The sequence below is a fragment of the Chrysochloris asiatica genome, unplaced genomic scaffold (genome assembly GCF_000296735.1).
Source record: "Chrysochloris asiatica unplaced genomic scaffold, ChrAsi1.0 scaffold00005, whole genome shotgun sequence".
In the NCBI taxonomy this organism is placed as follows: Eukaryota; Metazoa; Chordata; class Mammalia; order Afrosoricida; family Chrysochloridae; genus Chrysochloris; species Chrysochloris asiatica.
The window spans coordinates 930,128-940,585 of record NW_006408523.1 but is presented as its reverse complement, the minus strand read 5'-3'; the positions used below and the strand labels follow the sequence as shown (position 1 = coordinate 940,585).

The following is a 10,458-nucleotide window of genomic DNA, read 5'->3' as shown; positions in this document are numbered from 1 at the left end:
AATGAGCTCGAGTGTGGCAACAATTGTGAGGTTGGCCCAGGACCGGGCAGTGTTTCATTCTGTTGTGCGCAGGGTCGCTATGAGTCGGTACCAACTCAATGGCACCTAACAGCAACAAGGAGCGGCTGGTGGGTCTGAACTGCCAACCTTGTGATTAGCACTCCAGTGCTTATCTACCCTACAGCACCATACCAGGACTATTCTAGACAACAAACACTATTTACTTCTGGTGATAGGAGGGGCAATACCCGATATGAATACGGTCTGCACAGCTTGACCAAGAGTTAAAAACATTAAGAAATACACAAGAGTGAGGGACAGTTGTGGTACATGTTGTAATATACAAGTTGCAACAACAGGAATGTTGTTGTTGTTGTTAAGTGCCGTTGAGTTGGTTCTGACCCATAGTGACCCTGTATAGAGTGACTGGTGAGCCTGAACCGCCGATCTTGCAGTTCAAATGGCATAGCAACCTAAAAATAAGGAGTCGGGTCACATAGGTATGTATGTAGACATATGTTTTGTTGTCCAGTGCTTTCAAGTTGGTTCTGACGCATAGCGATCCTTTATAAGGCTTCTGAGGAGTGGCTGGTGGGTTGGAAGTGCCGACCTTGTGGTTAGCAGTCCAGTGTTTATCCTCCAGTGTCACTCCAGGACTCCATAGATGTAAGTACAATTGTCATAGATTGAATTATGTCCCCGCAAAATGTGTGCCTATTTGACTGAGTTGTAATTCTCAGTGGTTTGGTAGTTTTATAATGATGTAATGTAGCAGTTAGTGATAATTCCCTATGATGTGATTTGATGGGATAAACCAAGTAAGAGGACTAAAGGTGGGCTGTGGTACCCTTAAATCCATCACAACCCTGATCAAGTGTTAGGAAGTTTCTGAGGGTGTGACCTGCAACATCCTTCATCTTACAAAGATAAGAGGAGAGAGAAGTCAGCAGAGAAAGAGGGGCCAACTCTCACCAAGAGAGAGGAGCCAGGAGTGGAGTGTGCCCTTTGTGCCTGGGGGCCTGCTCTGTGAAGCTTCTAGATCCAGGGAAAGATGAAGCCAAGACACATGGAGAGCTCCAAGAAATGCTGGACCCACAGATGCTAAAAGGAGACAGAGATCTCTCCCCAGAACAAACAGAAAGAGAATACCTTTCCCTAGAACTTGGCACTTTGAATTTGAACTTCTAGCCTCCTGAACTGTAAGGGAATAAATGTCTGTTTGTTAAAGCCCCCAACTTGTGGTATTTCTGTCCTAGCAGCATTAGAGGATGAAGTCAGCAAATAAGTACATGCCTGGGCATATGCATACAGATGTTTGACGGTGCCGCATGTGTATTCACTGAGGAGGCACAATTGTGGAGTTTCCCAGATATATCCAAACACCACCTATGAAAGGTTTACCGGGTAAAAGGGCTTAGGACCGTAGTCTCATTGGAAAACTCTGCCAACTGGTGTAACAAAGTTTATAGAGATCATGTTCGACATCCTAGTCTGGTAAGTAGCATGTGGGTCTTTAAAAGTTTTCGAGGGACCATCTAAGTTGGTCTTAACATATCTGGAACAAAAGAGAATGAAGGAAAACAGAAATTCAAAGAAAAATTAGTCTATACAACTAATACCCCCATGAACCACAAACTCCTCTAACCTGAGACCAGAACTAGATGGTGCCCAGGTATGACCACTGACCGCGTTCTGTCCAGGGAAAATGGGAGAAAAATGTAGAATAAAGTTCTAATTCTTAAAAAAAAGACTAGCCTCACTGGACCAATAAAGACTCAAGGAAGTCCTAAGACCAATACAATCACCCTAAGATATCCTTTCAACTTGGAATGAAGCCTTCTCTGGAGGCCACCTTTCAGCCAAATAATCGATTGACTTATAAAATTAAGGATATCTCCCAGGAGTACTATGTTCCCATCAACAGTCAACTACATGAAACCAAACAGCATTTACCCCAAAACCAGAGATGAGACAGTCAGGACGGGGTAGGAACACAGGGCACACAGAATGGGAACCACGACGCCACCAACAAGAGTGATTTCAAGTGGTATCCAGTGTCATAGAAGAGCTTGTAGAAACATTGCAAGTGGGAACTTAGTTTTCTGGGTAAACTGTCACTTAAAACATAATGGAAATATTTTTAAAATATTTTTTGGGTGACTAGTATGGGCTCTTTTGATAAAAATAAGTTTCAAAACTCCCTTTCAGACTGACATTACAATGGACTTTTTCACTTTTCAGATATGGTCTCGAAAGGTGGCTACACTACTGACTATTTGTTTCTTGGAAATTTTATCTATACGGTAAGATCATCCATGTGAATTAGACTAGCTTTTAACTTTAAAGTATCATTAGACAGCGTCACATGGACTTTAAGTCTTCCTTGCGCCCCACTACAGTTCCCTGGAAGAAATGATTGTGGCATTGTGGTGCTTTCTTACTAGAATTGCCAAGTACACGCTTAGATGTGTGCAACACTTGCCTTGTTTGTTTCTCCCCCAAGTCGGAGGACACACTTTTACTCCTAATTGTTTTCACTTAACATGAGCCTTATCACATACACAACACCATACTGTTGTTGTTAAGTGCCGGCTGTTCCAGCTCACAGAGCTACTGTGTAGGGTTTCCAAGGAGCAGCTGGTGGGTTTGAACTGCTGCACTTGAGGTCCACAGTCCGGTGCTGATCCTATAACACCACACCAGGAGTCCTAATCAAAATACAGCACTAAACTCAAGTGAGTCTTCATAAAATTATAATCTAAACATAAACAGACAGTAAATTCATGCAGACAGACAGACACATACACATGAGAGTCCTAGTTAAGATGCCAAAGTAAATTTATCTCATGGAATCTCAGTTTTCCAAGACTTTAAAAAAAAAAAAAAAAAACCAAAATGCTAAAAAAAATGATAGCAAAATAACTCACCATAAACAACTTAAGAAGAAAAGAGGAATAGACCAGTGTTGGTTGTGGTGGTGATGATATGCCATGACGTCAGTTCTGACTCATGTGACACGGCTTCCGAGGCTGTAAGTCTTTACAGGAGCAAACAGCTCATCTTTCTCCTGCAGAACCCCTGGTGGTTTCGAACTAGCTGACCTTGAGTGTAGCAGCTCGATTCTGCTACTAGAGCTCCTTAGACCAGTGCGAAAACTCCTCAAAATGAGACATAAAAGGCTCAACCCAAGGAAAGTTGGCAGGCTCAGCATGGCGAGATTACCAACTCAACTTTCCTGACACACTGGATCCAATGTTGATAAGTTGGAAGGAAAGACAGACCCTATGGGGGGATGGAAAGCCCCTCCAGCAAGGCAACCAGCGATTCGCAGATGATACAACCTTGCTTGCTGAAAGTGAAGAGGACTTAAGACATTTGCTGATGAAGATCAAAGAGCACAGCCTTCGGTGTAGATTACATCTCAATGTAAAGAAAACAAAAATCCTCACCACTGGACCAATAAACAACATTCTTATCAACGGAGAAAAGATTGAAGTTGTCGAGGACTTCATTTTACTAGGATCCACCATCAACACTCATGGAAGCAGCAGTCAAGAAATCAAATGAGGTATTGCATTAGGCAAATCTGTTGCACAAGACCCCTTTAAAGGATTCAAGAGCAAAGATGTTAGTTTGAGGAGTAAGGTGCGCCTGACCTAAGCCATGGTATTTTCAGTCACCTCCTATGCATGTGAAAGTTGGACAGTGCATAAGGAAGATCTAGAAGAATTGATGCATTTGAGTTATGGTGTAGGATAAGAATATTAAAAGTATCAACATGTATCTGTGTTGGAAGAAGTACAGTCAGAATGCTCCTTAGAAGCCAGGATGGTGAGCCTTCTTCTCTCATACTTGGGACATATTATCAGGAGGGACAAGTCCCTGGAGAAGGATATCGTGCTAGATAAAATGGAGGGTCAGCAAAAAAGAGAGATTCCCCCCAACGAGATGGATTGGCACAGTGGAGGCACCAATGGGTTCAAACATAGCAGCCATTGTGAGGATTGTGTGGGACTGGGCGGTGTTTTGTTCTGTTGTACAGAGGGTCGCTATGGGTCAGGACCGACTGGATAGCACCTAACAACAACAACAACCAGTAAGGCAGAGGTCCCCCTGCAGCCCTTAGGGAATTTTGAAAAAACAGTAGAATGCAGAGCACACTGCACGCTATGGCAGGAAGGCTCAGGATAGCGGCAAAGATGAATTTGGAGAAGTAGGTAGGGATAAACCACTGGGGACTTTTTGGTAAAGGGTTTTGTAATTGCTTACGTGACACTGCCGTGGCTTCCTAGAACGATCATCCTGAAGACAGAGAAGTGGGATAATCAGACTACTTAAAAAAGTTTAGCTGTGAAGATTCATTTTAGCATTCACTCTATTTTTTTACACAAATAACACTCACCTTCTGTGTTTGTTTACCAACTGCTCCCTCACCCTGACAAGTATTATTGTAAATGTGTTATGCTAATTTAAAAAAATACCGACATGTAAAAAAAATGGGTATTGGGCTTACAGAAATACTTGAGGGTGGTGCGGTGGTGGGACAGCAGTTGGAGGATTCTTCTGGGGGCAGGGAGTGGTTGGCAAACAGACTGAGAAGACACCTGTTGAGTTATTGACATAAATACCTTGACTATTGCTGCGTAAGAACCCATCATGCAACAAAACCAGTTCCATGAAACTGTTAGCTTTTAGACTGGTAATAAGACAGTGATGTTCAATACCTCTGTCCCATTTCAATATTGTTTCTGTTGTTGGTAGGTGCCATCAAGTGGGTTCCAACTTACAGTGCCCCTATGCACAACAGAATGCAACATTTCCTGTCCTGGGCCTTCCTCACAATATTGTTGTTGTTGTTGTCAGGTGCCATCGAGTCGGAACCGACTCATCGCGACCCCATGCACAGCAGAACGAAACAATGTCCAATCCTGGGCCAACCTCACTACCGCTGCCACACTTGAGTCCATCAATGATGCCACCTGGCTGATCCATCTCGTTAGGGGTCTTCCTCTTTTTCTCTGACCCTCCATCTCACCAAACATGATAACCTTCTCCAGCCACTGTTCCCTCCTGACAATATGTCCAAAGTATGAGAGATGAAGCCTAGCCATCTCGACCTCCAAGGAGCACTCTGGCTGCACTTCTTCCAAAACAGATCTATTGGTTCTTTTGGCAGTCCATGGCACTTTTAGTATTCTCCTCCAACACCACAACTCAAAGGCATCAATTCTTCTACGATCTTCCTTATTCACTGTCCAGCTTTTCGCATCCATATGAGGTTATTGAAAATACCATGGTTTGGGACAGGCGCACCTTAGTCCTCAAGCTGACGTCTCTGCTCTTCATACTACAATATTGTGGTGCAGTTCATAATCAGTGCAGACAGTCAAGAAGAAATAATTAGTACACACTTTGGAAAGGGGAAAAAAGATTTTAAATGATATGTAACACATATAAAATATACATGAAAAGTACAAAATAAACTTTGTTGTACAAAATAAACTTAGGTGCTGTCAAGTCAACACTTACAATGACTCATAGTGACCTTATGCACAACAGTATGAAACACTGCCTGGCCCTGCGCCAACCTCACAATCATTGTTACACCTGAACTCATTGCTACTGTCACTGTGCCATTCCATCTCGTTGGGGGGTCTTCCTCTTTTTTGCTGACCCAAACATAATGTCCTTCTCCAGGAACTGGTCCCTCCTGATAACGTATCTGAAGTATGAAAGAGGAAGTCTTGTCATCCTGGCTTCTAAGGAACATTCTGACTGTACTTCTTCCAACACAGATTGGTTTGTTCTTCTGGTAGTCCATGGTACTTTTAATATTCTCCTCGAACACCATTCTACAATCTTCTTTATTCATCTTCCAGCTTTCACATGCATCTGAGGTTATTGAAAATACCATGATTTGGGTCAGGCTCACCTAAGTCCTCAAACTGACATCTTTGCTCTTCAACACTTTAAAAAGGTCTTGTGCAGCAGATTTGCCTAATGCAATATGGTTGTTTGCTCTCTTAACTGCTGTTTCTGTGAGTGTTGATGGTTGATCTGAGCAAAATGAAGGCTTTCACAACTTCAGTCTTTTCTCCGCTTAGCTTTGTGTTATTTATTGGTCCACTGGTGAGAATTTTTGTTTTCTTTACCTTGAGGTGCAATCCATACCGAAGGCTGGGGTCTTTCTTTGATCTTCATCAGTTAAGTATTTTAAGTCCTCTTTGCTTTCAGCAAGCAAGGTTGTATCACCTGCATATTGAAGGTTGTGAAAGAATCTCCCTACAATCTTGGTGCCACATTCTTCTTCATATAACACAATTTCTCTAATTATTTGTTCAGCATACAGGTTGGATAAGTATGATGAAAGAATACAACCCTGGCGCACACCTTTACTAATTTTAAACCATTCGGCGTTCCCTTGTTCTGTTCAAACAACTGTATCTTGGTCTATGTACAGGTTCCTCATGAGCACAATTAAGTGTTCAGGAATATTCATTCTCTACAATGTTGTCCATAACTTGTCATGATCCACACAATCGAAAATCTTTGGGTTGTCAATTAAGCACAGGTAAACATCTTTCTGGTATTCTCTGTTTTCAGCCAAGATCTATATCTGACATCACATCACCAATGATATCCCTCGTTCCATGTCCTTGTCTGTATCTGGCTTGACCCTCTGGCAGTTCTCTGTCAACGTACTGTTGCAGCTATTTAAAAATTATCTTTAGCAAAACGTTACTTGTATATGACATTATCTGATAATTTCTGCATTCTGTTGGATCACCTCTCATTGGAATGGGCACAAATATGGATCTCTTCCAATCAACTGGCCAGGTAGTTGTCTTCCAATTTTTTTGGCATAGATGAGTGATTGCCTCCAGTGCTGCATCATTGTATTGAAAGATTTCAATTTGTAGTCCATCAGTTCCTGGAGTCTTGTTCTTTGCCAATGCCTCAGTGCACTTGAGATTTCTTCCTTAAGAATCATTGGCTCTTCATCATATACAACCTCTTGAAATGGTTGAACATCAACTTTTTTTTTTGGTACAGTTTCTCTGTGTATTCATTCCATATTCTTTTCATGCTCTTCATCATTTAATTTTTTGCAAATATTGCATGTCGAGGCTTGGATTTTTTTCTTCACTTCCTTCAGCTTGAGAAATGATGAGCATTTGGTTTTCTATCTCCAGATAGTTGCACATTTCATTATATTTGACTTAATCTTCTCAAGCTGATCTTTGGAATTTTCTGTTCAGCTCTTTTACCTCCTCATTTCTTCCACTTGCTTTAGCAGCTCTGTTCTGGAGAGCAAGTGTCAGAGTCTCTTCTGATATCCATTTTGGTCTTTTCCTTCTGAATGACCTTTTGCTTTCTTCCTGTATGATGTTCTTGATGTCATCTCACAACTCTTCTGTAGGTCTTTAGTATTTAATGCATCAAATTTGTTCTTCAGATGTTCTCTAAATTCAAGTGTGATATGTTCAAGGTCATATTTTGGTTGTCGTGGACTTGTTTTAACTTTCTTCAGCTTCAATCAGAACTTGCATGTTGTGTGATTGATGATCTGTTCCTAACTTTGTTTTGGCTGGTGAAATGGAGCTTTTCCATCATCTCTTTCCACAGATGTAGTCAATTTGTGTATTCTATCTGGTGAGGTCCATGTGTACAGCAGTCTTTTATGTTGTTTTAAAAAGGTATTTACAATGAAGTCATTGGTCTTCGAAAAATTCTACCATGCAATCTTCAGCGTCATTTCTATCACCAAGGCCATACTTTCCAATGACTTTCCTTCCTCTTTGTTTCCAACTTTTTCATTCTAGTCACCAGTAATTATTAATACATCTTTATGGCATGTTTGATCCATTTTAGATAGAAGAGATTGGTAGATCGAATTCTTCAATTTCATCATCAGTGACTTTAGTGGATGGTGTATGGGTTTCCAAGGAGCGGCTGGTGGTTTGAACTGCCAATGTTGCAGTTAGCAGTCCAGTCCTGATCCTACAGTGCCATGCTGTGATGTTTTCTATACACACATAACGGATATTTAGAAACCAGACACATTTAAAGAAATTGTTTCACAATGGCATTACACATATGGCGAACTTGGATAATTCTAACCATTGATGCTGAAGATCTTTTTGAGAAAGACTGTTAATCTTTATTGGACACATTAAGATGTGTGGTGCTGTAGGAAAAACACAGGACTGCTAACAATGAGGTTGATGGCTCAAACCACCAGCCATTCCTCAGAAACCCTATACAGGGTTACTGAGTCAGAACGGACTCAACAGCAGCAAATGACAACAAATAGAAATATACCCTGTTCCTAGACTGGAAGAGTCACCACTATTAGTAGATTGACCACAGTCACCCAAATTGTTTTATAGGTTTACTTTCAAGGATTTATAGATTTATTTTAATCCTAATAAGTACCCTTGGGTCTTGATATGCTCTCTCAAATACAAGAGTTGTTGTTGTGTGCCGTTAAGTCGGTTCCGACCCATAGCGACCTTGTATAGAGTTTCCAGAGAGTGGCTGGTAAGCTTGAACCGCCGACTTTGCAGTCCGGCGCATTAACCCACAGCGCCACACCAGGACTCCAAATAAGTCTGTCAAAAAGTGTTGCTACAATATCGTTGTTGTATCATGGGGCCTGTTTTTAAAGGAAAAATATCAAATGTGAAGCTTGTATGTCTCGACATCTTTTCCGTCTGGAGCTATATACACTTCGGACGGCCATGTTCTCAGCCTCTAACGCCTCCCAGAGAATGCTGTGCTCTTCAATACACACCACATTAAAAACTGACTGGTTTAGCATCCTCAGATTAGGTTCTTGTAAATATTGTTTTGAGTTTGGCTCACAAAAGGAAGTCTGAAGGGGCCAGATCAGGGCTGTAGGTGGATGAGGTGAGATTTTCAATGAAATTATTACAGGACAGCCCTTACTATCCTCAAAGACTGAGCAGGTGTTTAGTTGTGATAGAAACAAATTTCTTGGTGCAACTCTCCTTTACTTTTTGTCACCAACACAGTATTCTATTTTCTTAGAAGTTCTTCCTAAACAATCTCAATGATTTTCCTGTGTCCTTTGAGAAAATCTATCAAGATCACCCCTTGGGAATCCTAAGGAAACAGTGACTACAACCTTTGGAGCGTTGGCCCAGCAAAACCCTTGGGAAGCCATTGGTTTGATTGGAGAGTTTTGAAGGCACCTTAATGAGACTAAGACAAGTGTGTTACTGAAAGGACTTACCTACAGCCGTTCACCAATTGCAGAGATGTGTTCAAACACTTTTTCTTTGGACTGAACCTATGTATGGGTGGACCGGAACCTTAGTGGATTTTGTTTTTTTTTTTAATTTAACTTAGCCTCATATGTACTAGTATAGAAAGCAAAAGACCAACACAAGCTAAGAAATGTTTAGATTTATAATGGTTTCACCCTGACTTGCCTGTTTTTCATGAACAACATTCAGAGTTCTAGGTAGAATCACATCTTTTATGCTGTGTATAAAGAGGTAAAGGTGAGCTCTTATGCCATAAGCATGGGCTCTTAGTGACATTTTATAGGGATCTTCAACATGTTTGGAAACCCACCGCATGCTCCCCACCCAGAATGAAAGCCCGGCAGAACACTGGGTCACCTGATGGCATCAGAACTGAACAGAATTGGAGGAGAGTTGGGGCGGAGGATCAGCATGACAATGGGCAGACGTGGATTCTGATGGATAATTTTAACACATTTTCTCAATTTTTCTCTTCCTCCTCTCACCTCTCCTAGTATGTAGTTGTTACTGTTTGCCTGAAAGCTGGTTTAGAGACATTGTCCTGGACTAAAGTAAGTACACTGAAGGATTTCTCCTCTGTCCACTGTGTTGTTTGCATGCATAATTAACTTTTAAGTTTTAGGAAAATATTAAGCGCTTTTCTAGCCTCCATATTTTCCTTTTTTGATTTGTTTTATGGTCAAGTGATGTTTTTAACTATACAAAGGTATATTAACCATCTACTGTCTATAGAATGTTAATTTTTCTGCCCTGCATTTGAGATAGATTCAATTTAGCATGTCATTAATTGAGAGCCCTTATTTATCACTATTATTATTATTATGAAAGTATAGGACCATTATAGAAAATTTAACAAACACCGACAAAGAAGGAAATAAATATTGCCTTTACCTTTCAAATTCAATGATTATTTTCATATTGCCTTCTGTTCCCTCAGTCTTTATTCTACGTATGTGTTTAAGGGGACTTCATAAAGTGAATGGAAAATGGAATTCAAAGATGAAAATTAAAAATGCAAGCTTGATTGGACACAGGAGAGCTTGGGTGCTAGGGAAGGGGGCAATATACAGGGAGGTAGAGGGAAGTGGAGAAACGTGGCAGATGGGAGAACAATTGGGCATGATCAAAAGGGCTAAATGGGACAGAGATAAAGGACGATATATGCACA

General features: G+C 41.0%; 1 protein-coding gene across 1 annotated transcript in view; it reads left to right on the top strand.

Moving 5' to 3' along the window:
* Positions 1-10,458, top strand: part of LOC102818051 (probable phospholipid-transporting ATPase IB-like) — a 208,832-nt gene that overhangs the window by 134,661 nt on the left and 63,713 nt on the right. Inside the window, exons 29-30 of the mRNA XM_006832037.1 lie at positions 2,242-2,303; positions 9,785-9,841. Of these exons, the coding sequence (XP_006832100.1) occupies positions 2,242-2,303; positions 9,785-9,841 (119 nt within the window). The remainder of the gene's footprint in view (positions 1-2,241; positions 2,304-9,784; positions 9,842-10,458) is intronic.